This window comes from Ilyonectria robusta (genome assembly GCF_021365365.1).
Source record: "Ilyonectria robusta strain PMI_751 chromosome Unknown BGZ61scaffold_20, whole genome shotgun sequence".
NCBI lineage: Eukaryota > Fungi > Ascomycota > Sordariomycetes > Hypocreales > Nectriaceae > Ilyonectria > Ilyonectria robusta.
The window spans coordinates 110,955-134,940 of NW_025764454.1; the positions used below are offsets into that span (position 1 = coordinate 110,955).

At 53.4% G+C, this 23,986-nt stretch overlaps 8 protein-coding genes across 8 annotated transcripts; 1 reads left to right on the forward strand and 7 right to left on the reverse strand.

Annotated features, from left to right (window-relative positions):
* Positions 1-52: 52 nt before the first annotated feature.
* Positions 53-3,691, reverse strand: BGZ61DRAFT_397166 (uncharacterized protein). Its single transcript, XM_046242973.1, has 2 exons — positions 674-3,691; positions 53-623 (listed from the first exon to the last, which is right to left on the reverse strand). Exons 1-2 carry the CDS (start codon positions 3,230-3,232, stop codon positions 441-443), a joined length of 2,742 nt encoding a protein of 913 aa, XP_046099874.1. The 5' UTR covers positions 3,233-3,691; the 3' UTR covers positions 53-440.
* Positions 3,692-4,267: 576 nt separating this feature from the next.
* Positions 4,268-8,015, reverse strand: BGZ61DRAFT_397169 (vacuolar protein sorting-associated protein 35). Its single transcript, XM_046242974.1, has 4 exons — positions 7,514-8,015; positions 5,162-7,430; positions 4,968-5,114; positions 4,268-4,911 (listed from the first exon to the last, which is right to left on the reverse strand). The coding sequence occupies exons 1-4, from the start codon at positions 7,645-7,647 to the stop codon at positions 4,747-4,749; spliced, it is 2,715 nt and encodes a 904-aa protein (XP_046099875.1). The 5' UTR covers positions 7,648-8,015; the 3' UTR covers positions 4,268-4,746.
* A 156-nt stretch (positions 8,016-8,171) lies between these two features.
* On the reverse strand, positions 8,172-9,622 carry BGZ61DRAFT_458001 (uncharacterized protein). Its single transcript, XM_046246704.1, has one exon. The coding sequence runs from the start codon at positions 9,188-9,190 to the stop codon at positions 8,333-8,335; it is 858 nt and encodes a 285-aa protein (XP_046099876.1). The 5' UTR covers positions 9,191-9,622; the 3' UTR covers positions 8,172-8,332.
* A 1,723-nt stretch (positions 9,623-11,345) lies between these two features.
* On the forward strand, positions 11,346-12,078 carry BGZ61DRAFT_361114 (uncharacterized protein; the record flags this gene model as incomplete). The annotated part of the gene is made up of 2 exons (XM_046241236.1): positions 11,346-11,923; positions 11,976-12,078. The coding sequence occupies 2 exons, from the start codon at positions 11,346-11,348 to the stop codon at positions 12,076-12,078; spliced, it is 681 nt and encodes a 226-aa protein (XP_046099877.1).
* A 119-nt stretch (positions 12,079-12,197) lies between these two features.
* Positions 12,198-13,473, reverse strand: BGZ61DRAFT_496925 (NADP-dependent oxidoreductase domain-containing protein; the record flags this gene model as incomplete). The annotated part of the gene is made up of 6 exons (XM_046251073.1): positions 12,198-12,389; positions 12,461-12,673; positions 12,703-12,798; positions 12,853-13,119; positions 13,194-13,289; positions 13,444-13,473. The coding sequence occupies 6 exons, from the start codon at positions 13,471-13,473 to the stop codon at positions 12,198-12,200; spliced, it is 894 nt and encodes a 297-aa protein (XP_046099878.1).
* A 304-nt stretch (positions 13,474-13,777) lies between these two features.
* BGZ61DRAFT_458005 (P-loop containing nucleoside triphosphate hydrolase protein) lies at positions 13,778-16,166 on the reverse strand (the record flags this gene model as incomplete). Its single annotated transcript, XM_046246705.1, has 5 exons — positions 13,778-14,220; positions 14,278-14,662; positions 14,772-15,187; positions 15,244-15,719; positions 15,780-16,166. The coding sequence occupies 5 exons, from the start codon at positions 16,161-16,163 to the stop codon at positions 13,956-13,958; spliced, it is 1,926 nt and encodes a 641-aa protein (XP_046099879.1). The 3' UTR covers positions 13,778-13,955.
* A 671-nt stretch (positions 16,167-16,837) lies between these two features.
* On the reverse strand, positions 16,838-18,318 carry BGZ61DRAFT_458007 (inositol oxygenase). Its single transcript, XM_046246706.1, has one exon. The coding sequence runs from the start codon at positions 17,890-17,892 to the stop codon at positions 16,969-16,971; it is 924 nt and encodes a 307-aa protein (XP_046099880.1). The 5' UTR covers positions 17,893-18,318; the 3' UTR covers positions 16,838-16,968.
* Positions 18,319-22,336: 4,018 nt separating this feature from the next.
* BGZ61DRAFT_554727 (uncharacterized protein) lies at positions 22,337-23,044 on the reverse strand. The gene is made up of 2 exons (XM_046255589.1): positions 22,945-23,044; positions 22,337-22,869 (listed from the first exon to the last, which is right to left on the reverse strand). The coding sequence occupies exons 1-2, from the start codon at positions 23,033-23,035 to the stop codon at positions 22,553-22,555; spliced, it is 408 nt and encodes a 135-aa protein (XP_046099881.1). The 5' UTR covers positions 23,036-23,044; the 3' UTR covers positions 22,337-22,552.
* Between the last annotated feature and the right edge of the window lie 942 nt (positions 23,045-23,986).

Genomic DNA, 23,986 nt, shown 5'->3' on the forward strand with positions numbered 1-23,986 from the left:
AGGGTTGGATTCCACAATTACTGTATGCTCCTTACTTCAATTATAATGAACTGTTTGCTTGTAACTTGCCATAGACTCGACAATCAAATCACATTGCGTCCCCTTCATCTTTCTATCATTACTTGTAGAAACTAAGAAAGCAAATAACCCTTTCCATGGCCCTGACCAAAAGGGGGGGCAGCTGTCCTTGGGCGCTACGCTGGATACCCAAAAGCACAGCCCACGCGCGAACCAAACTCCATGCAATGCCTCCTATACACGCGTGTAGCCACGCAAACCCGATCCACATACAAGGTGGGAAGAAGATGTAGAGGAAAATAAAGAAAAATGCTGTGCCGTCTTGAGGGCATGTGTGAGAGGGGCTAGGGAGGAGCCCAGGCAAAAACAAGGAGACTCCAACTCCGCTCTGGCGCCGGTCTCGGGAAAATCATACATTCGCATCACATCTCTAGGACCGTCGCCGCTTTGCGGATAATCGCCGCCGTCTTGGCTATGATCTTCTGCGCAGCGGTCCAATCTCCCGCCTCGACAGTGTCGCGGATGGCGGGGAAGAATGCCTCATCGTATCCGGACCAGAGCTGCGGCCCAAAGACCACGTGCTTGAACTGTGTCCGGTTGGGGACCTAGAGATTGTTAGTCGATGTTTCTTGGCTGGGGATCGAGAGCAACTTACGCCACCACCTAGTTCTAGGTCGAGTAATGACGTCTCAAAGTATGCCATCTTGTTGTTATACTCGAGCCGGTCCGCACCAATGTCGTTGGCCTCCCAGCCTCCGTTGGAGAGAACGACGCGGTCCCAGTACATCTCCCATTTTTCAAACTCTTCCGCGTTGTGCTGGACCAGTGAAACGGCATCCTTCAGCTCCTTGAACGAAATCTCTGTCTTGCCAGTTTTGCCCGATTTGCCGTCCCTTTTACTGGTCTTGCTCTTGACCCAGTTCTCAAGATCGTTGACCCACCTCTCAAGGCGATCGCCATATGACGACACGTCGAAGGGGAGGACGGCCCGGTCTGCCAAATCGAGGATGAGCAACCCAACCACCTGCGCCATGAGATCGTGGTACACGAATCCAGGATCGATATACTCCTCCATCAGCTCAAACTTGTCATAGCTCGAGTGGTACGGGTGCCCGCTTCCCTCAAACGTGAGGTCCAACGAGCTGGTGCCTGCAATGTCCTGGAAGGCTACGTAGTCACTGCCTGCGCCGAGCCCATCAAGCTCGGCTTTCCGGCCATCCCAGAGTTCCCTCAGGGTCGCGTTGCTGACGGGATCCATAACCCGGCCGAGGGCGTGGAGGACCGACTTCTTGAACACGGGGGACCCCGCTGCACGGAAGCTGCTGCCGGCCACAGCCACGTCGAGGTTGATGTAGGCGTATGCGTTATCGCGCAGAGACTCGAGATTGTTCTCGACATATTCGGTGGAGCCAATCAGATTGTACTCCTCGGCGTCCCAGGACATAAACTCAATGGTTCTCAACGGCCTCCAACCCCGCTGTAGAAGGTCGCCAAAGATCCGAGCCATTTCAATCAGGACAGCAGTGCCTGAGTGGGGATCCGTGGCGCCGAATGCCCAAGCGTCGCGATGGTTACCGATGATGATGGACTTGGACCTCTGCTCCATGCCGACAATCTTGCCGTACACGTTCCAGATGGGCTGCTGGTTAATCTCGTCCTGCTCGTTCTTTAGGCGGACAATAGGTGATGACTCGTCACCCGTCCACCACTCGTCAACGTCAGGGACGCCGCCCGTCCACCCATCAGGCACCTTCTTTCCGTGCCCCTTGAGATGCTGCAGTAGGATCTGAGCGTCTCTCCAGGCGAGAGGGAGACTCGGAATGCCCACGAGACCGGGGCTTTCAGCTGGCTTCATCCGCGGCTGTCCCTCCTTGCTTTCCCAGCCCGGGGTCAGGACATCGCCGACTACCCAGCTCATTAAACTGACGGCGCCTCTTTGGACACCGTCGCCGGGCATCCACGGCCCCTTTGGCGCAACGTCTCCCTTGAGAAAGCCGTCGTCGGCCGGGTCGCTGTATATGATGCACCCGGCAAAGCCAGCCAGCTCGGCAGCCTTCACTTTCAGGGCGCGGTCACCCTGGGTGCCATAGTATCGTACCAGTGCGATGGCCCCCTTGGTATTGACGCCCTGGTCCTTGAGCAACTGGAATTCCTCTCGCGACCCGTAGTTTGCATAAATCAGGGGTCCCTTGACGTCGCCCGACTTGGAGTGACCATGGAAGGCATACGTCTGTCGGCCCGCCGTCTCACCTCCAACCTCCTCTTCCTCCAACTTGGCGGACCAGATGGCCTTCTTGTCGTCTTTGCTGTCCATAATCTGTACGGCGCGGCCGTCCTTGCGCGGGTAATTGAGGTACACTTTGTACTCATCTAGCATCACCTCGTCAAGGCCAGCCCTGCTAAACATGCTCTCGACATCCATGGCAGTCGCGTAGTCGCCCTCAGTACCGGCGATGTGGGCGTAGCTCGAGAAGTGCTGGACAGAAGCGCGCAACCGCCTAGGATCAACGCTCTGCTGCACGTGCACACGCAAGTCTTCGGGGTTGAAGCGATAACCGCCTCCTATGCGGTCCGACAAACTGCCAAAGAGATCGCTGGCGAAGAGTAGATACACGAAGCCTAGAACAATCAAGATGGCGAAGGCACGGACGCCCATTATGATGGCTGTGGTCCTGTCAATCTTGGGCCAGCACCGCCTTGACCTGGTCGTCGTTTCGGTGTCGGCGGCCGCGTCGGCCTCGGTATCTTCGGTAGCATCTGCGGCGGCCGCGTCTGGTCGCGAGGGGAGCTGGATTCGCAGTCGAGGTAACCTGGGCCTCCAGGACCATTTCCACTGGGGCAGAGAAAGGAAGCCCATCCGCTTCCCCCAGCGTGAGCCGCGGGAGTGATCGGGCTCCTCAATCTCCATCTCCTGGACCTCACGCCGCACCTGAGCCGTCTCATCGTCGGAATCGCTATCGTTATCCCACAGACTGTCCTCGTCGTCCGTCTCGACGGTTGGCGCCCGGTAGCCATCGGTTCTCCGGGAAGAGCCCGCCGCACCGCCCGGGTTGCGGAGGAGAGACTGCGATTCGCCCTCGGGGGCATTTCGCTCGCCGGTGGGGGATCTCGGGGTCGGTTCCCAGTCGTCGGGGTCGTATCGGCTGCTGCTGGCTAGGGCCTCATCGTAGGTCGGAGGTATGGGGTCGTAGAAGGGAGCCTTCTCGGAAGGCATGTTGAATCCTGTGGAGGCGGTTCCTCGGGGGATCGAGCGGGAGCGCTCTCAAGTCTCTCGGATAGACGGGGCAAGTTGGATTCAGATACGAATGTGGATGTAGCAGGGGAGAGATGTGATGGGCGGCCATACAGGCCGTGGCTTTGTCGTGATAGGCGTTGTACGACGATCAAAGAGAGAGGGGGAGGATGGAAGCGCAGCAGCAGCAAGGCAAAAGGAGCGTCAGGAAGGAGAGACAGGAAGCCGGTGCAGGACTTGCATCATCCGCCGCGAGACAAAAGGTGCAAAACGGAGCAAAGGGTGCAGAGAAAAGATGCGATTGTGGACTGCGACCAGGACTGGGGATGATTGAGAGGCGAAGTAGAATGTCCACGTAACGTAACGGACTCGGACTCGGTAGGTAGGTGCCAAGTGCTAACGTGCCCCAAGCCCACTATAACCTTAGTAAAGTTGGGCTGGCGATGGAGGTTCGTTAGGGACTCAGGGAGGGCGCCCGCGTATCGTCCGGGTGTCTTGGCTGCCCCCCTGTTGGGGCAGTTAGTTAATCCGTATGCCGCGCTTGGCAGCACGAGAGCCAGTGCGGACATGAGCTTCGTATTAGATATGTATCACAACTTGGCGCCTCCCCGTAACCGAGGCATATCATGTTGCAGGTTTGCTTTGGATCGTTGATTGGCGAATTTACCGTCTAGTTCACCCCCGTCTTTCAGAGAGACGTCCACCATGGCCGCTTTCCCGTCCTACAGTTCGCGCTGCAGACCTACGCAGTAGAGTACGTATGTATGCACCTTATCTCCTGACTTCCCGCCTGTGGGGATGGGGCGGTCCCTCCCAATGCGACCCTCGTAGCCGACGCGCCACACTTGCGTTACCCCACAAACGCCGCGATAAAAGGAGGCCCCTTGTCCAAGTTGGGTAGGGGTCAATGGGGACGAGAGGGGAAGAAATAGAGTCTTCCAACGCTTCGGGGCACCAAGAAGCTGGGTTGCGATCACTAAAAGTTTCTCACCATTTAAGTTCGTTTCAAAGAGAGGACGCCAGATGAAAATGAAGTGGTCTAATTGCCCTTTGCCTCAAGCTTCAATTTAACCCTTCTGTCTCCAACCTTGCTGCCTGAAGTTAATAGCCTTATGCCTGTAGGTAATAACCTTGCTACGTAGACAATAACCATATAGGTTAGAATGGCTGGAGGGCGCAAAGGTTAGACGGAATCCAGGCAGTTGGAAAAGAATGAGCTTGAAACCTAAACGTGGGCTTTGGCAACTGTGACTCGCACAACGAAAACGCAGTAGATTCAAACATTAGGTTCCCTCATCGAGGATCCGACACAATCATGAAAAGTGCCTCTAACGCTGGACATGCCACTCAATTTTCGGGATCAAGTATACATATATACAACTACCTGCAACGAACCGTCCCCTTTCAACCCAATTGCAGGTCAAACAATTATCTATCCGCCAACTCACCCCTGCTCAACATGCACTGTCCACATACACCCTTGCTCCTGAGATAACTCAGTTGGGATACAGTACAACACCCTCGTATTGTCGGCTCTTGATGTTGTCCAAAGTCTGATGGAAGTGTTTTCGGCTGCTCTCGACTGATGCGGAGTCTTGCTGGTTACCCGCCAGGTTGGAATGAATCAGCTCAATTAGGCCATTGAGGTACTTGGTGGTCACCTAAAGTGATGTTAGCAGCCGTAACTAACAAGGGCTCCATCCTCGAGCAAGCTTACCGATTCATTCTGCTGGTCAAAGTAGTACACGTAGCGATCAAGAATCTCCACAAAGAGTTCAATTGATGCTGCCGTCTCCATGCACGAGTCGGCAACACGAAGAGCCCGTTGTAAGCACTCCAACACCCGCTTACCATCACGATAAAGCTGCATCATGTTAGCTCAATTCTTCTAATCCAAAATGTCTCACATACCTCGGTCTCCTCGGACTCTCCATTGGGGGTGCTGGGCGTGGCCCACCACAGGTGGCTGGCCAGATACACGGCCCGACACTGGTCCGGCTTGCGCAGGAGCTTGCTTCCGTGCTGAGCGCACTTGGTGATGAGAGTATCGTAATTCTCCTTGCCAAAGTTTCGAGTCTGGTGAAGCGCTGTTGCAATCACGCAGACGGCCTGGAACTGCGCCTTTGAGTCGGACACGGCCTCCTCGTAGACGGTAAAGGCCTGGGCGAAGAACTCATAGGCGACCTCCTCAAAGCCGGTCATGTCGGCCGTCTGTCCCGCGGCACAGAACAAACGTAACGCCATCTCGGCAGCACCAGCTCCATTGACCCGTGTGTACAGTGTACTCAATGCTGAGTGCATAAATTTGAATAACGCATTGCTCTGCGTTTCCCAGTTGTCGTCGTAGTGTTCCCGCTGCTTAAACTTCTTAGCCAGTTTCATGCATGCCGTCATGAGAGGTGGCGTAGTTGTGCGGATGCGTTCGTTGCCATCCGAGTATGCCTTCCGTGTCATCTGGAGCAGTTTGAACTGAGTGTCGTTATCCTCAGCTTGCAGCAGGTGCACAATTCGTGCAAGCCATCCTTGCTCCTCCATCGTTTCGTCCGTCTCCACCGCCCGCCTCTGGGCAACTCCGGGGTATCCTTGAGGGGTCTGGGTCCCCTCCTTGATGAGAACCTTTAGCACCTCGAGTACATTCTCGAGCTGTTCCGTCGTCGAGACCTTAGTTTGGTGTTCGAGAAGGGCACGGGCGACGCCACCAGCCACAGCTCGTCGGGTGGGATACGACTGCGTTTGAAACAAGGGGACGTATGTAGGGAGAGAGAGTGCGGTAAAGAGCGAAACATAGCGGTTGATGGGAGCCTGTAGCAGCGCCAGCAAGCTCTGCTGGGCAGGAGGAGAGTGGAGGTCCGCATTGTTGATGTTCTCCTGAACCTTGGTTGTCGCATAAGCTAGGATCTGGTCCACGAAGTCGAGTCTGTCGGGGTAGATGTTGAGCGCAAGATTGCACAGCGACACCAGCAGTGCGATGATGTCCGGCACAGGGAGGTGCTGCGCCTCGACCAAGTTCTTGACCTGCGCAAAGAACACCTCGTAGAGCTGGACGTTCTCCGTGATTGGACCCTGTCCACCGTTGACGGCAGTCGTCTCCGTCTCAGCAATTGAGGGGGCATCTCCAGCAAGGGTGCTTCCATCATCGACGCCGCTTTCGGCTCCGGACTCGGACTCGGCCTTGGCGTCACCTTCGCTTTGGCCTTCAGCCTCGGACGGCTCGTCAGTCGCATCGGCGACATCCGCATTGGCATCCACAGGCTTGTCTGTTACGGCATCGCTGGGTTCTGATTCCGAAGGCGCGGCTTTCGGGGGGGTCTCCTTTTGCAACTTGACCTTTTCTAGCAATTGCGCCAAAGCGTCAGCCTCGACCTTGGCCTTGTCTCCGTCCTTGTCGTTGGCGCCATCCCGTTCGGCGTATTCAGACAAGCGGTCCATCAATCCAATGACGATAGACTTGACATTGACATGTGGGTTGAGTCGTGAAACAGCACCTAGGAATTGGTCCAGAGTGTGGAGGTGGAATTCGTCGGGAAAGACCTGGGTAATGACCTCAAGGAGGTATTCCTGGGCGAGGACATCTCGGCATTGCACAACCTGCTCTAAGAGCGGCGCCAAAATACCGGACTTGTATGTCTCAAGATCGACCAGCTGACTTAGGCGCACAATGTTGCTTCCAACGAGCAGCTGTAGCTCTTTTCGTTCCCGCACGCGCTGCTCCCTTTCTCTCGAGTGGCCCTGGTGTTGCAATCGAACCCATAGCTTGTTCATCTCGACAAAGTTGGTGAGGACAAAGTTGATAGAATCGCTGAGGTTGCCTTCGGGACCATCGCCGTCGCCAGTCGGCAGGTAGTCTCTGGCTTGACCAGACATGTAGTATCGGAGGAAGAGGCCACGAATGGGGTGTTGGACACCTCGGCTCATATCCATCATATCTTTCATGAGCTCTTTGACAGGGGCATCCGCGACGGACATGTAGGCAGTACCCACGGTAATCATGAGGTACAGTCGTGGGATGATGTTGCCAGCATACTGGACTAGTTCGTAGAGGTCGGCGAGGTGATTGACCGGGTGGTTCTCGCGGAGGTGGACAGACAGGTAGCGCAGGGCGTCGAAGACGGCCATGTACAGCTCGTAGTACTGTTTCGGGCCAAGACTGCTTGTGCGAAGCTCCGAGACAAGTGTCGAGCTGTATTGCGGAAGGGGTCATGATGTCAGTCTGGGTGGCTGGCGCTGCGGGAGTGGATAGGAGAAGGTTCGTGGTCGACTTACCAGCACTTGAGGGCGTCCATGAGCTTGCCGGGCGTATCGAGGCATTTGCGCATGAGCGAGGTCTGCTGGCGAACCGCGACTAAGGCATCCTCGAGCAGGCGGGCCTGGTCTTCCGGAGGAGCTGGCGTGGCCATCTTGTCAAGCTATGGGCTATTGTAGCGGGGTAGCTTGGGACAGGTTGGGAAGAGCCAGGCTCCTATTGAGAAGTCGACATGCGACGATGGCAATCGGCGATGATGGTGACGATGGGCGGAATCGGGGTGTTGTCGCGGAGGCGCCGGGTGCTGTCGTTCGAGAGAGGGATGCGCGCAGACGAGGCGCAGGGTGACGATAGTGCGTAGGTAATGGGGGAGGCTGAGATAATGGGTCCAGTTCCAACTTCGGAACAGCGCTGTCGTAAGGTAGCAGCACTTGGCAGCGCACTACTTGGCACCGTTTTTAGGCGGCAGGAGCTTGCCCAGGCCACCTTCTAATTAGCGACACTTCAACGCCGGTGATGCAACGTCACGTGAAGGCCGTTTCGTGCTGCCTGGGATTGGGATGAACGCCTGCCTGCCCGTGGGCTTCTGGAAGGGCACCAAGGGAAGGAAGCGAGAGGTCTGGAAGAGAGAGAAGCTCCAATACTCTACATCTTCTCGGTGCCAAGCACTCACAGACGCACGGCGATTGATAACCTGAATGGATAATGATTTCTCTCTCTTCCATATCATCCATTCGTTCATTCATGAACCCTTGTCAAGAAACGCTAGTACCGATGCCCCTAATTCTAAACCCGAAACCGAAGAAACAAATCCAGCGCAAGGTCTCAGGTCCAACCGTTCAGCTCGTTATGCAGCTCCCTCGATGACAATTTTTTCGTCCAAACGCCCCAGTGCCACAGTATGTGCCTTTTCCAACCCGCGCGGGAATTCCGAGATCGTCTCGAAGGAAATCCACCAATGACGTCTCAATTGACGCTGAAAATGCTGCTAAAACTAGCATCATGTTCGACTGTGGATCCGGCAGGTAATGAATGTCGGGCACGATTTCCACCTCTCCAATGGTCTTCACTGACGCGAGCTCTCTTGCCCACTCCAAGCTCTCGTGGCGTGTCGAATACAAAAGGCGGAAGTCGGAAACTGTCAGGCTTTGCGGCCCGTCCCACGGCACTCTCGGCCGGCCGCCCTCAATGACGAGCGTCAATTTATCCAGTCCTGCTGAGTTTCCCAGGAAGCGACACACGGAAGCCCAGTCCAAAGAATCCGGCTCGCCGGTGTTGGTCGGGCTGCGCTTGTATAGACTCAACTCTTTGACCAAGTCTCGAGTCTGGGGCATCTTGTCATCAAGAAATGGCACCACTGCCTCGATATCCTCGCCAAAATGAAACGAGTGTCTTCCATATAGGTACTGAGATGTCTCTTCCCTGACCTTTTTGTTGATTTGCATAATCGCGGTATGCATTGATCGATCGCAGTCGCTATCGGCGCAATATGTCGTTTGAAATGACATCTTCGCAAAGGATCGCTCCATGATGTGATAATGAGAGCGGAGACTCTTGGGGTCGTTTGCCTGGTACTCCCACCTTGACTTATTCCGAATCGAGATCTTATTGCTGGCGCCATTGTCCAGCAGGTGTTTATATATCATCATGCGGATCTCTGCCGGGATCCGCATGAAGGAGGGATGTTCTTCAGTCATGGCGATGAAGGTAAATGAGGTGACGATGCGGCTGCTTGAGGCTTCCAAGAGCAAGCGCTTTTTCCGGCCGGGTTGGCTGCTTTTATTGTTGATTACGTTGATATGTTTCGATTTGGTGTTGTTGATGGTTTCGTTGTTAGTGCGTGGCAATGGGTATCTCACGTCAGAGATAGTTCTTCCATTCAAGAGAAACCTCACGTCAGAGGCAAGCAGATTGGACAAGAAGCCAAGGAAACCGACAAAGTCGGCATGTGGCGACACCACGACCAATATTTATGGCCACGGATTGTCCAGGGAGACGCGAGCTGGCACGACGCGGCGTCCGGGTTAACCCATCAAGGTGCCCGGTCCTTGATCACCAGCCCAACTCTTGGCCTGTCGAGCCACAGACAATCCAATGAATGGCCGAGTCGACATGCCGATGAAGTTGATTTGTCGGTTCTTGATAGGTGTTAGCACCCCTCCCTCTCAACAAACCGAGGTGTGCGCAATCAGCCGTTTCAATTAGGTGTAGAAGGGCGCTCCACCCGGCACCCAAAGCGCCGGCCAGGCGCCCCCGACCTTCGGCCCCCCATGGATCACCATGTTCGTGGCTGACTCGCCGTGCTTCACCGCCGACCCACGCTTGTGCGTATGGTTTCTTCGCATATCACAGATGGATCTATTGCTCTCGACTGATATGGGGTCCAGTCTTACGAGGAATGGATCCGATCCCATTTCATGGGGTTGGTGACTCGCACGGCTCTGAGATGCTGGAAAGTCTCCGTCAAGCGACGGTGTATGCTTAGTTGTCCCTTGTGGTGCCCAACCAACCCCGGCGAGCTTTGGAAGCCTCGTAGTTGCCAGTGACGAGATGGCATTTATACGTCCAGTGTTGTGAGGCTAGTGACCATGCAAGCAGCGTGTACTAGCAACCCTTTCATGAGAATGACGAAGCACGCACTATCGACCAATGCAAGTAGGGCGGCGCCTCTACATTTGAGTTTTGATCGCTGGGCATTCAGCTAAATCAACTAGCCTGGGGAAACCTTCCCATAGCTATCACACCGAAGGAAGATTCCGGACGCTTGCCTTGATCAAGCGCCAAATAGCTCGGCACTTCCTCGTGTGCCAATCGTTGCAATCGATGAACAACTCGCCCAGGTGCCGTCATTTGTTATGCATAAGACGGCTCCTGGGGACACTTTTGGCCATGTTTGGCAACCTTTACCGCGCGAAACGCTCCGTTCGTGGGAAATGTGTCATGGGTTCCCTAGAGACATTGTCCGAGAAATCTGCGAGTTCCCGTCGTGAGCCGCCATCACATCTTTTTTTCTTTTCTCTTTTGGTTTGGGCTCCCGTTGCTAAAATCAGGGTCTTATCGGGAGCGGGCGTCCATTTGTTCTTCGGGCTTGGGATAACGCCGCCATCGTACATTAGCGCCCATTTCGTTGCTGTGAGGTACAAGAGCGAGCCAGTTCAAGGACCAGGCTGTATCAACACCATCACCAGGATGAGTGGGGAGTGAATCGACTCTCCATCTCTTTGCATCGCTTCATTGCTCTGCATCCTGATTTCTTCAGGGTTAAATGGCCACTGCAACGTCCCTCTCACTAGTTAAGTCGTTTTGCAGTTGCGCACCAACCGGACTCGGAGCACGATGCGTGGGGCGATTCAGGAGAAAGATGCAAAAGCTATCATCACACGTCCAACCGAGTGGGCTTCTTATTTGAATGTGCCGGTAGGCAACCGGATAACTTATGCATGCACGCTCCCTCTCAAGGTGTAGGGATCCCCTCTCTAACACGAGTGGGGGTTCAAGGTGAGTTTCGCCGCCTTCGCGCCGTGAATCGAAGCTGGCTTGGTGGTCCGGTACCAGATTTCAGAGGTTCGTTCAGATCCGGGCCGATATCTACCCCGTTTGGATCTTGAAAGGTTATCCAGATTCTGGTAAATCTGGGGATACCAAACCATCCGACATTTCGGCGGTGTTTTGACGCTGCTCGTCTCCATCCCAAAACGTGGGATTCACAGCGAGGGCCACCCCTACTAGCGTTACAGTGCGTGGTGGCACGCAGTGAGGATGCTGACCTGACCTCGAGCCGTTGAGCCGCCTCTCCGACCGACTACAAACGATAAGCCGCAGGGTTTCGTTGCAGGAGAGGATCCCGAAAGAATGCCGGGCCCGTTCTATATTCGCGACGCTGCTGCATCATCCCACGATGCTCAGTTCATCATCGACGCATTCGACTCGACAATCCCTCACCTCACCGCCGCTGGAAACGCGGGCCAATGGGGCTCGGAGCTGTTCTCGAGAAACCCCGGCTTTGGCCAGGCGATTCGCGATGCCGTTGCGCAGTCGGAGAACTTCCGAGACACTGGCCACGGTGAGCGGGTGAGGATCCTCATCGCCGAAATCGAAGACGACGCTACCGGGACCCTGGGCGACGGACTGGCCCGGCGAGTGGATGAGCTGGGAAAGACGTATGTTTCGGTTGGAGCCGTCAAGCTTCGAGACGACCACTTTGCTTCGCATATCTTATCCCCGAAGAACCTGCAGCCCCACGTCGCTGCCGCAAACGAGGCCGGCAGTTTTGTCTTCTTAGATGTCCTCGTTGCGGACTATCGAGTCGATCAGAGACGCAAGGGAGTGGGAGTGGCGCTAGTAAACGAGGTCAAACAATATGCTATAGAACATGGGAAGAATACTATTTGGGTTGACTGCTGGACGGGAGGGACTGGTAGGTTGGTTGGGTGAGTCAAAGTACACGTAGCCAAGATTGTATCCTCTTCTGACCGTGGCCAGATATTACGAAGACATGGGGTTCAAGCCTGTTGACAGCTTTGAGATTCCCTCAAGGAACAACACTATGTGGCAGGGGAAGCTATTTCGGATGGACCTTGCTTGATTGACACTCGATCGCTTATACAACCTGCATGTCAATTACATACAACTTACATGCTTGATGCAGCATTCCTGAGACTAGTCATTCACCCCCGAGTAAATCAGAGTGCTTTGATTACAGCTTCACACTATTGCCTCTCCTGAGGGACAGTGTCCACAAAGTCCAAACTCTTGCTTACTGTCGACCCTAGCCTCCAGCACTAGCTTCCTCAACTCCTGCTGCTCCTCCTTGGTCAACGTCACAGCCGACGCACCTACGTTCTTTTCCAGATACTTGATCTTCTGGGCCCCAGGGATCACAAATATGCGCTTGTTCTGCGCCACTAGCCACGCCAGAACCAGGACGTGCACCCCTTGCGCTCGGCCAACTCGTTGCACTTCTCCACGACGACGAGGTTCTTCTTGTAGCTGTCGCCCTGGAAGTGGGTTATACCACGCCGGGCGTCACCCTCCTCAAAGTCGTCGACGGATCGGAACCGACCCGTCAGGATGCCGCATCCCAGTAGCGCGTAAGCGAAGATGAACACGCCGAGCTCGACGCAGGTGTCCAGCAGGTTGGTGCCCGATGGGTCTTCCATGTCGAGTGTCCAGGGGTTGTACTCTACTTGGACAGAGGATAGGTGTGGACGGCGTTGGCCCGCCCAAGAGTAGCTGAGGAGACCTCTAAGAGGTCTAGGTACTTGGCCTTGCCCCCCTCCCCCTCCCATGATGTTGAGTAATCCGTCTATTTGTTTGGGTTACACCGGGGCAAGTACTTACTCATCTGTTTCATCTCCACCGTCCTCTCAATAGCAACCTTCTCCTCGGCACGATGCATGTAGTACAGGTCGACACAATCTACATTCAACCGCTTCGGGCTGCGCTCAATGCTCTCACGGCAATGCTCAGGTGACGGGTCCGCCAGGATGCCGGCCCCTTCGACCTTTAGGCCAAACTTAGTGGCGAGGGAGATATCGTCTCGGCGCTCATGGTGCAGCTTGAACCACTTGTCTACCACGCCCTCAGAGTCGCCGTAGATGTCGGCCGTCGAGGAGCTTGAGGCGCTCTTCATCAGAGCTGTCAGGACATGCCAGCATACAATTTGGTGAGTTAGGGCTGGGAGGAGAGGCAAGGGAGGACGGACTCTGGTGAGCCGTAGCCGACACTCATACTCATCAGGCCGAATCCGATGGTGGGAATCTCCAGGCCATCCTTGCCTAACTGACGCAGATGAATCTAGGCTGGAGGAGCCATGGCTGAAATAGTAGAATTGATGAGGTCCACGGGTGGAGGAACGATGCTCTCAGTTCTCCGTATCCGTGTAAGTGATGTTGAAGCCGTAATAATTATCCCTTTACAACACGTCCAGCACCATCATCTCTCTTTATACCTTCACAACACCCCTTCTGCATCCCATCATAATAACCCGCGATATCAGCAATCACGCCGAATTAAATACCACCCACCGACAACACATCTATCCCCGGGAGCCAGCCGGTAGCCCAACCGTCGGGGTCCCACCAGCTCGGCCGCCTACACCCGTTGTTTCGGGCGACGTGTATGTGTGACTAAACTGGCGTCACAAAGATAGATTATGTGAGGTCAAGAAAGTCTATGGCATGATGTGGAGTAGAATCGTAAATGATGTTGTGAAAGTGCTTCGTCTGCGAGGCGGAGGGACGTATATTACGTTGAGATGACACGGGTGGAATGTGGGCAATAAGTCCGTTGACAGCATCAGTTTTCGAGGTGCTGGTAATTTGGTCTATGAAACAACGGCTAGTAGGTCACGGCTTGAATGAAGACAACAATAGCTTGCAAAAAAGGAAACCCGCTCATTTCTTAATTCCTCGAGGTATCTCGCACACGATGAATCCCAAAACGCTGTCCTATTTGAATCGTCTATTTTGTCTTCCGCCTCGCCTTAAACGTCTTGAGCGGATCCCGTTTCCTGGCGCCCACCTTGAATCCCTTGCCCTTCCTGTGTCCCTTCCCCTTGCGGTCTTTCCTCAAAGGCACGAAGCCCACATCTGCCTCTAACGCCTGCTTACCATCCTTGGGCAACAGGTACTCGGGGATGTGCTTGAGATGGGCCTGCTGTCTCGCCGTCCTGAGCTCTCCGTCGTGACGCAGATGACTCAACTCAGTAGGGTTCTCCTCGAAGTATCTAAACATTACAAGTTAGAATGGGTTACCAGATTGGGAGTGCTGAAGAATCACTCACCGCTTAAGCTTTTCACTCTTGAGCAGTTCTTGCCTAAGCTCTCTCGTTCGGGCCTCTCGGATGGAAACCTTGGTGACGGCACGCAGGGCGTCGTTCATTCGGTAGCGGAAGGGGTCAACCTGCTTCATATTGAAGTTGTAAGGCTTCACCTCCTTGCCTCGCTTCGCTTGCTGTCGCACAATCTTGGCCATGACCTTCTCATCCTTCTCCGAGGTCGCCGTTGACGTGGGCATGTGCTTTCGGTAGAGTTCCTTGGGAACAACAAAAGACAGGGCCATGCCGGTCTGACCAGCTCGCGCAGTCCTTCCTATCCGATGTGTGTACGATGAAGCAGTGGTGGGAAGATCAAAGTTGATGACTGCTGACACCTTCTTGAAATCGACACCTACGAAATCCATTGTTAGCAATTGTCTCCTCGTAAAGATTGCTTCCAAGCAGAATATAGACAGAGACTCGAGACATCGAGGGGCTTAGTTGGGAGGGGCGGTTCATACCTCGTGATACGCCGTACTCCTTGTCGGCCTTGGAAGGCTTTGACTTCTTCTTCGGGCGTGGGGTCTCCTTCTCAGCAGTATCGTCCTCGCCATCTTCGGGGTTCTTGGCGTCTTCTTTCGTCTCCTCAGCTTCATCCTCCTCCTCGACCTCCTCCTTATCTCCTAGCATTGCGTGCTTCTCGTCCGCGGCGATGATAATGTCGTACACATTCCGGTTGAACTCCTCCACGACATGCACTCGTGAGTTGAGGGGCAATTCTGAGTTCAAGATACAGCTCCTGATTCCGAACTGCTCGAAGAAGAGCTTCAATCGGTAACATCGGTCGATATCGCTAACGAAGATGATGCACTTGCCCTTGATCAACTTGAGCTTAAAGATGACGTAGGCCAGAAGAAATTTCTCGTCCTCACCACACCTATAGGTCTGTTAGTTGAATGTGCGGAAAATGACAGCAGGAGATCGTGAACATACTTGGCGACGAACTGAGTGATACCCTCGCCCTCAGCCTCCTTCTCTTTAAGATCCAGCAGAGTCGGGTCCCGACGGAAGATGCCCTTTAGTGTGTCCACCTCGTCTGTCAATGTCGCGCTCATCATCATCACTTGGACGCCCTTGGGGATCGACCGGGAGAGGTTCTCCAGATCCTCATTGTAACCATATGACAGGACCAGGTCGGCCTCATCCAACACCAGATGCGTCAGCTTCTCGAGTGAGAGGGCAGAGGAGTTGAGGTTGTGCCATGCCGTGGCAGGAGTCGAGATGACAATATCGGGAGAGTTGGAGAGGAGAGCTCGCTGGACGGCGCTGGAGACCTTGTCGGTCAACTTTGCGGTTCGGATGTCCTTTGCGCAAAAAGAGGAGAATTGTTCGATGGCCTTGAAGACCTGGTCGGCAAGCTCGCGGGTAGGGACGAGGATGAGGGCGGCCGTGAAAGCGGAGGAGTCGGTCTGGCGTTTGGGTTAGCAAGATGGAAGAAAACTCGAGCTTGAGACTGAAGATTGACGTACGGTCTTGCGCTTGAGAATGCTGGACAGCAGAGGAAGGACATAGGCAGCCGTCTTGCCCGAGCCACAGTCGGCCTTGGCTAGCACATCCTGGCCGTTGAGTGCGAGCGGAATGGCCTTGCGCTGGACGAGGGTCGGTTTGGCGAACTTCTGCTGGGCAATGGCCTGCAGCAATCGGGGATCCAAGCCGAGATCAACGAAGGAAGTCTCTTCCTCGGGTTCGGCGGATTTCTTGGCTGTGTCGGACTTAACAACCTCAGTTGACTTGGGGGGCTCGTCGCCTTGATCGCGCTTTCGCTTTCCGGCCACCATTTTGAAGATTTGGGGTGAAGAATGCCCAAGAGTCGAGTCTGGTCGGTCGGGAGGTGATGGGTTTCTCAGCAACATCACAGACTGCCGACCTCTGATGCGCTGCCGCCAAATTTCCAAGCCGACTGAGGGGCAGCTTGCGCTCGGAACATCCTATGATTGGTTGCCTGGACCGACACTAGCTATATCAGGACTAGATTTGAGCTTCTCGGATAAACTGGCACAAAATTTCTTGCAACTTTTTCTTATCACCTTATCGCCCAGTATCTCCACTAAAAGATTCCCAACCCAGCGAGCGCCCTTGTGGTTGGTGGAGGCAAGGGAACGAATCTGGACTTGATCAGACACAACTCAGCCAGCGTCTACGAGTTGAGTATTTTTCGTCCTGTGAGAAATTCTGATTATGTCGTTGGATACATGAGTTAAGGATTTAGTGTAGAGGAATCATGCTCGGTAGAAGCATCCAAGAATTATTGAACACAAACAGAGGTAGCGTCTCACAATTCTCAAGGTAAAGTTAGATGCAATTAGTTTTCCTCCAAACCCTAGCGCAACAGGAATAGGATATCCTCATAGAGATATTTACGAATATTAAGGTCTTGCTTGTAGTTAATTTATTTTGTTTTGTCGACAAATACTAGGCTTATAGTTGGATCGCGGAGTTCTTGGAGACTAATCGACAACCAGCTGCATCCCCTGTCAGTGTTTCTACAGTCGCAAACGAAGAATCGATTCAAGAGTGGCAGTGATGGTTTGTCCATAAACATTTGTATTTCTATTGATTCATATCGCTCAAATTCATTTATCCCATCCTGGCCTTTTGATTCCCTGGCCTCAATTGCAACCCATGCTTTATTCGCTTCATCTTGTCAAATCTAATCGTCTACCACTTGATGACCCGCTTGGGGAAGAACTCGTCAATAAGCTCCATGTAATAGGGCTTGAGCTTCTCGGCATCGGGGACACCGTCGCTCTTGCTGTACAGGTCGTAGGGGTTGAAAGCCTGGACAGCCTTCATCATCTCCCAGTCCTTGTCGCACATGAGGTGGCGGTAAGCGCCCTCGCGGTGCCAGGGGTAGAAGGAGTGGTAGCGGATCATGGCCAGGGCCTCGTCGGGGAGAGAGGACTGGTCCTTGACGACGTGGTAGAGGTACTCGTCGTGGCCCCAGCTGAGCATGACGTTGTCGAGACCGCAGTTGGGAGAGTAGATGCCGTACTTGGTGTTGTAGTCGGGGTTGGTGGCATCGGGGTTGCCCTCGGCGAAGGTGTTAGGGTAGACGCAGCGGTCAGAGAAAGCGCAGCCGACAGCGAAGGTGTCGCCGACGACGTCCCACTGGCCCTGGGTGCCGAGCTCAGGGAAGAAGACCATGAGCTTGCCAAGGTCGTGGATGAGACCAGTCAACTGCATCCAGCGGGGCTTGCCATCGCGGCGGATGGCCTCGGCGGACTGGAGAAGGTGCTGGATCTGGGAGAGGGAGGTATCGGGGTCAGACTCGTCGATCAGGGTGTTGAGCTTCTCCATGGCCTCCCAGATGGACATCTCGGGGCGAGGGCGGGTGGAGCTGTAGAAGCGGTTGCGGGCCTGCAGGTTGTAGGTGACGGTCTGCTTGTAGTGCTGCTCGCGGTAGAAGTTCTTGACGCGGTCGTTGGCGTCCTCGTAGTTGCGGAAGGCGGCCTTGTCCTTCTCCTCGTCGAACTTGGACTTGGAGTCGTACTTGGCGGCGTTGACCTCGTCGATCTCGTCAGACATGGCCTCGAGCTCGGCACCGGTCTTGTCGGTGATCTCAATGACAGCAGCGGGAGCCATTGTGAAGTGTGTGTAAGTCGAAGACTTTTGTGTTTGTGTGTGAAGAAGGTAGATGGAGGTTGGAGATGAAGCAGAAGAGGTAGGCAGTGGATTGCTTGTGCTTCGAGTGATGATGAGCTTGAGAGACAAAAGACCTGTTGATGTCGTCTGGAAGCCGTCCTTATGTATTCGATTCGAGCCGCCCCAAGTTTTCTCGTCTACCCGGCCCTGGATGAACTCTCCATCTTCTCCCCGCACGATCGATTTGAGCCATGGCCAATCTCCGTCCTGCTAACAACGGTTACACGCTGGTTTCTCACAGCAATTGGTCTCGATGTGGTTGACGGTGTCTCCCCGTGGTGGAGATCTGGTGAGCGGATGGCCTCCATCGGAAAGGATTTCTCTCCCAAGACGGACGAAGCAGGTTAGGGCCGCCGGAGAAGGTTGATGGAACTCGTCTACGCTTCGTGAAATCCGCTAACTCTTCGCTGGCTCTAACTCGATATTTCTAGCGCCGCCGGCTGCCTCCTCTTTCGGATACAGGTCCACCAAACTAGAATAGCATCATGGTTCATTCTGTGGAGAATGCGGGGCCGGCAGATGCACGCTGATGTTGCCTCCATGTGCCCTGCTGCGCGCTCATGCACCCACCAAATCCCACGTTGGATTAGATCGACCTCGATTCGCCGGGGCCGCCCTGACCTTGTCCCAATTCTACGTCACGCGGGGAGAAGGAGAAACAAGAACGAGCTCGGCGACGGCGGGTCGACCATCGTATCCCTACGCCGTCATCGCCACGGGCTCTCCGGACCTGACTTGGCGATGCCAGCTTGTCCCCCAGCAGGATCCTCTTTAGGGCCCTCTTCGGCGACTCGGGGATTCTTACTCGACAGGTCAGGTACGAGATGCGGCGGAAAAAGTAAAGCAAACCTCCATCACTCCGGTCACGTACGCATCACGGCCAGGCCCGCCCAAAACCGGCCGGCGGCGCTAACATGAGGCTGGGGATATCCAGGATGCTGACCTGGGGAAATATTGGATCATTCGGCCGCCTCATCTCCCGCATCTTGCCAGATCCTGACAGCTTGGTAATTGTTTCGCGGATATTGGCGAGCCACACGAAGGAGCATTCGAGATCCGGCACTGCATATGCGACCTGGGCATTCATCCCATGTTCCCTGCTGACTGCAGTCTGCTGTCTTCGCCCGGCGACATCAGCCGGATACCAGTCCGCCGGGCCCGGCATAGAGTAGGAGTCCGTATAGAACAATTCCCATCTCATCTGCCTACTCTTTTCCGGCCCGGGCTGTTTGCCGAGAATAATGTCTTGTTAATCACGAGGTCTCCAGGTGGCTAAACAATAGACCTGCGCAGGGACTGTAAAAGAACATCCACACCAGCTGTCAAGCTGTCTTCTCTAGCGCCAATATTCAGGGACCACGAGAAAACAAAGGACGCATTCTGGCTCCAGCCGGCCTGCTGCATCGTGGGCTTCGCTTACTACGTGGAGAGAGCGTCCCCATTTTCGATCCATGCTGAACCGCCGCGTGATAGACGGGACGGAGCCGACAGAGGGTCGTGAGACCAACCACCCCCCACGTTTTAGCACGTCTCCGCGTTAGGATTCATGGAGAGGGGAAGGTCCGGGGGTTTGACAATTGCCGGTTGAGGGTCCGTGAGATGCCTGTTTCTTCAACAAACGGCCGTTGCGATGTTGACGAGGCCCAGTCTTCGCCCGTCATGACCATCTTTGGAAGTGCAAAAGAAATCTTCCACGTGAGGGAGGGTTGTCAGAGAACCCCGGGTCCCACCTAAGACACGCCTCGCATCCTTAGTGCCGGGACAAATTTGCCCATCGTGGCAGCCATCGTTAGCCTCATCGTCCACAGGCAAGTCTGTCCGGTCGGGGATAGTCAGGAGGTGTCGTGGGATGTCTCGCGCTAGAAGCTAACCCTGCTTCTGGTTGGCCTGGGAGTCTCGGCTTGCATCCCTGCCCAAATCGAGCAATGCCCCCCGGCCGGAGGGTGTCATGATGCATCATAAGCCGTCTGGTGCCTGAATCAAGAAGGTACCGCCAGAATGCATCCACCACAACGGGGCCAGTTCGGAGACAGTACATGAGTCGACAGGGCCGGGACACAATGGAGAAATGTAGGCATCGAAGAAAGAGACAACAAGAAAGTGCAAGTGTATCCGTACCGTATCAATGGACCATGTCTGGCAATGATACTCGATGGTGTCCACCTATCAGCCAATCTATCAAGCCGGGACAGCACAGGAGTCCGAATTTACGTCACGGTGATATCAACATGTGACGGGCAGTAGGGGGCGTCACAGGTCCCGAAAGCACTACAAGATTCAATACGATACAGAGAGAATTGAGAGGTGGAAAAAGTAACGACACACCCGTCCATCGCAAGAGAAGGGCATGGCATTGTTGGGTTGTGGTTCTTTGACTCCATTATTTGCATACTCTTAGTTGGCAATCTTGGTCGCTACAGCTACTTGAGCCCGATGCTCTTGACCCTCTCGATGAACAGCACAACGCAAACATCCAGTACGAAATACGTACATCGGCGATAATAGCATGCTACTCACATATCACATTCAACTTTTTGTACTATCATAGGTGGCAACAAGTATGCGCCAATGGCGGTCGAAATAAAGGGCTCGGTTAAGGCGCAGCAAAGTATCTACCTGGGGCCAGCGTCTACATGCATATGTAGGATCAGATCGCAGGCAGAGGCAACCACCACAGACCCATTACTTTGGTACCCGATCAGCCAGGGCTGGAATTGTTACGACATGATGCAACAGCAAGAGGAGGTGTAGCAGGGGTGACCCAACCACCGCGCACAATCGCAAGCGAGGTTTCCCAGTCCCCACTCGTTCACTGTGCTGCTCGTCATCAGCAACGTGGATGAGGGGGTTTTGGCTGAGACATCAGCCTAGGCCAAGACACAACAGCTTGTGGTGCGAGAAATATTCGGTAGGTTGGCAAGGAGCAGCTGACGTGTCGCTGACATTGTCTGCAACTCCAAAATCAAAAAGACTCATCTCGGAAGCAGCTATTGGGCTTCGTGAGAAGTCGTCCAGAATTGCCTGGTAGAAAAGATCCAGCGTTGACGGGGCAAAGCCATAATTCTTACCATTGTCAGGTTTGATAAATTATTGGGGATATTTGGACTCGTACTCAACGAATAAGAGTTTGCAACGTTTTCTATTACCTCCAATTTCGAAGAACGAAGTTTCAACCGAAGTGTGTGTATTGAACGCCTTATCGGTGTGAGTGATTCGAACACACAATGCTGGTTGCCATCGACAAAATTGATGTCTATTTCATATGTAGAGTTATACATGTCGTAGCATAACCTTGAGTTGGCGGAGCCCGGGAGACTGTCGTAGAACTGCACTTGGTATACTTAGGAGTTAGATTTTCTCCAGCACTGGTTTCTTATGCTGAGCTTTAGAGATATCAAACTGTCCCTGTAGTCCAATCACATTAGACTAGGTCCAGGCTGCTAGAGCAAATCGCGCGCAGATATCAAAGTATTGTTGTGACATGTCTCTTCTCCTCAACGTCGTATCTTTCTCAGGGGTAGGTATCCTCGTCATCATTGTGCGTAACAAGCTGCTCTCTTTCCTCTCCGAAACCGAGAAAGAAGCCTACTCGTGCAAATTCACCGACCCAATTGCCCGTCTCTCGTAAGGTGAGACCCCCCAAGTAGTTTTCTCCCACCTTGACCTTCCAGGCATGCCATAGAAGGTCCCTCCATAGTCACCGTCGACATCCATCAACATGTGGCCCATGTCTGAGGGAAGCCATTCAAAATCGCCGGAATCAACACGGGACCAATAGTCAAAGCGCCATACTGGACCAGTATTTGTTTCGTATCGTGTAAGTTTCAAAGGCCGTATGTTGCATTTTATACGCAAGGAGCCAGCCGTAATAAGACTGTGCGTCTGCATGATACCAACAGACAAAACTTGAACGAGCAAGTCCTCTGTCTTTGTGGCACAGTCCAAATTTATTCGTGCATCGACGGACATCCATGAGAACGAAGGAGCTCGGTACTTCTCTAGGCGCACGGATGGAGTCCCTTCGGATTGGCGGGAATAGTTCGTGTACCAGAGTAGATGGCATTCGATGTCGTTCCTCCACAGTCCTACAATGTATTCATCTGCCAGCAAAGCCTCAATTTACTTCATGATACCGGAAAAAGCAATCGCATTGTCCTGAGGAAAGGTACTGTTCTGCAGCACTGAGTTGGACACACTCCCAGAATATCTGGTTAGTGCCAAAGTGCAAATATCGTAGGGCCAGTAAATACTCCTGAACAACCTAGGCACGTTTGTTCAGAGGTGCTTCGAGCACCTGTCTCATCCAAAGCCACTTGTCCCAGACCCGACAGCTTCTACCTCCATCCAGCCACGGTATGTCGACGTCACAAGTTCAAAATGATATAGGATCACGTGAAACATACAGGCTATGTGAAGAATCCTCAAACCCCGTGGCGCAGATGTTGCAAAGCGACTTCGTGTAGACCTCGTCCATTTGAGACGCTTCGTTCAGCCAGTCGTCGGAGTCGTCCTGAATGATGCACAATGAGTCGATCCAAATGTATCGAGCCTCTAGTTTGAGTGAAACATAGAAGCTATCCCTGAAAACTTTTGGCAATTGTCACATTTGAATGTCGTGGCGAAATGTATCGAAGTTCGATTTGGTCAAGCTGAGGCACTGGGTTGAACCCCAAAAGTGACTCAATGAGACATAAGGCTCAGGTGTTATGTCCTTGGATAAGACAAGACGCACGGTTTGATGTTCTTCAATACCATCAAGGCACATAAGCCGTGAGGGCAGCCAGCCAGACTCGCCCCATCTTTTGCACTTCTCATGGTTCTGGAGGCAATCTTTGAACCGTTTGGTCGCGAAAGAGAAAGATTCTTCCGAATCGGTGGAGAGGGAAAGCTTGCCAGTCATATCTAACTGCTGTGCTTCTAGGTATCATCAGCCACACTCTCACATAATATTTCCCCCTCGTTTTATAATCAATGTACAAGGACGGGCCTTACCGTCCGATGGCATCAAAGCAAAAAACGCCATATCCGAAGTCCCAAATCCTAGTGTCCCCATTGCTTTGTCGTCAAGAATAATAGCCCACATGCCTGTAACTTCACGAAATCTTCCTCTTTAATTCCCATCATCTGGCCAAAGGCATGTCATACAGAATGCACGACGTGAGGTAATCCCGGGGAGAGTCGCCGCTCATGGCGGGACCATCTAAATCGAGAAGCTTCTGCTGCGCCTGGGATTCCATTCGATTCCATGTATAGCTGCGAATGTAGCAACCCTGAAGTGCAGCGTTCTGCAAGCTCTGTGCTGACCGGTGTTGGACAAATGCTTGCAATTCTTGACGTGGCTCTGGAGCCGCATCTGCTGGTGCGCTGCCAACGCCAATTTCCTGCAGCATCGTTTCAAATGCATGCGCTATGGCTTCTCCAAGGTCTCCTCCATGTCGATGCTCGAAGATACCGCGACGTATGTCACAAAGCATGATGAGACTTGAGGTTCCAAGTCTTTGTCGTTGAAAGAGCTTATTGATGACGATCTATATGCGGCCCCATGAATAAATGCCGCAGCGATCTTACTGCATATTCAACTCAACAACTGGAGTTTCTTTTATCCAGTGGTGCAAACCAGTAATCGGAAGATTTTAGGAGATTATGGGTTTATCTTTCTGATACTGGCACCAATTGCTGTGGTTAGGTTAAAAGGCCGAGTACGTTATAAAATGAAATGAACATAAATCAATGACGTGGCATAAGCCCACGCAGATTTTTAATAGATATTTGGGTAGTTGTAATTTATTCCAAATCGTTTATTTTAGGAGAAACGCTATATATAGTCAAGTTGAAGATGTATCCTGGAAAGCAGAATCCCACGATGCTTTCAATGACGGAGAAATTAAGCTACTCATATGAACAAATGTGTGAGAGAATCGATCCACGGCGTCGAATATTAGTACGTACTCGTTAAACAAAGCTTGGGAATTTACAACCGAGTGGTTGCTGTTGATGGGAGAGAACAAGAAGAGTCTAGTTTAATTCGGAAAGT

Coding starts and splice junctions, on each gene's coding strand:
- BGZ61DRAFT_397166 (XM_046242973.1), bottom strand. CDS start 3,232: ATGCCTTCCGAGAAGGCTCCCTTCTACGACCCCATACCTCCGACCTAC. Junction 624..673: donor ACCTAGAACTAGGTGGTGGC/GTAAGTTGCTCT, acceptor AACAATCTCTAG/GTCCCCAACCGGACACAGTT.
- BGZ61DRAFT_397169 (XM_046242974.1), bottom strand. CDS start 7,647: ATGGCCACGCCAGCTCCTCCGGAAGACCAGGCCCGCCTGCTCGAGGAT. Junction 7,431..7,513: donor ATGGACGCCCTCAAGTGCTG/GTAAGTCGACCA, acceptor TCCGCAATACAG/CTCGACACTTGTCTCGGAGC. Junction 5,115..5,161: donor GAGAGTCCGAGGAGACCGAG/GTATGTGAGACA, acceptor AACATGATGCAG/CTTTATCGTGATGGTAAGCG.
- BGZ61DRAFT_458001 (XM_046246704.1), bottom strand. CDS start 9,190: ATGACTGAAGAACATCCCTCCTTCATGCGGATCCCGGCAGAGATCCGC.
- BGZ61DRAFT_554727 (XM_046255589.1), bottom strand. CDS start 23,035: ATGTGGGCTATTATTCTTGACGACAAAGCAATGGGGACACTAGGATTT. Junction 22,870..22,944: donor TGCTTTGATGCCATCGGACG/GTAAGGCCCGTC, acceptor GATGATACCTAG/AAGCACAGCAGTTAGATATG.
- BGZ61DRAFT_458007 (XM_046246706.1), bottom strand. CDS start 17,892: ATGGCTCCCGCTGCTGTCATTGAGATCACCGACAAGACCGGTGCCGAG.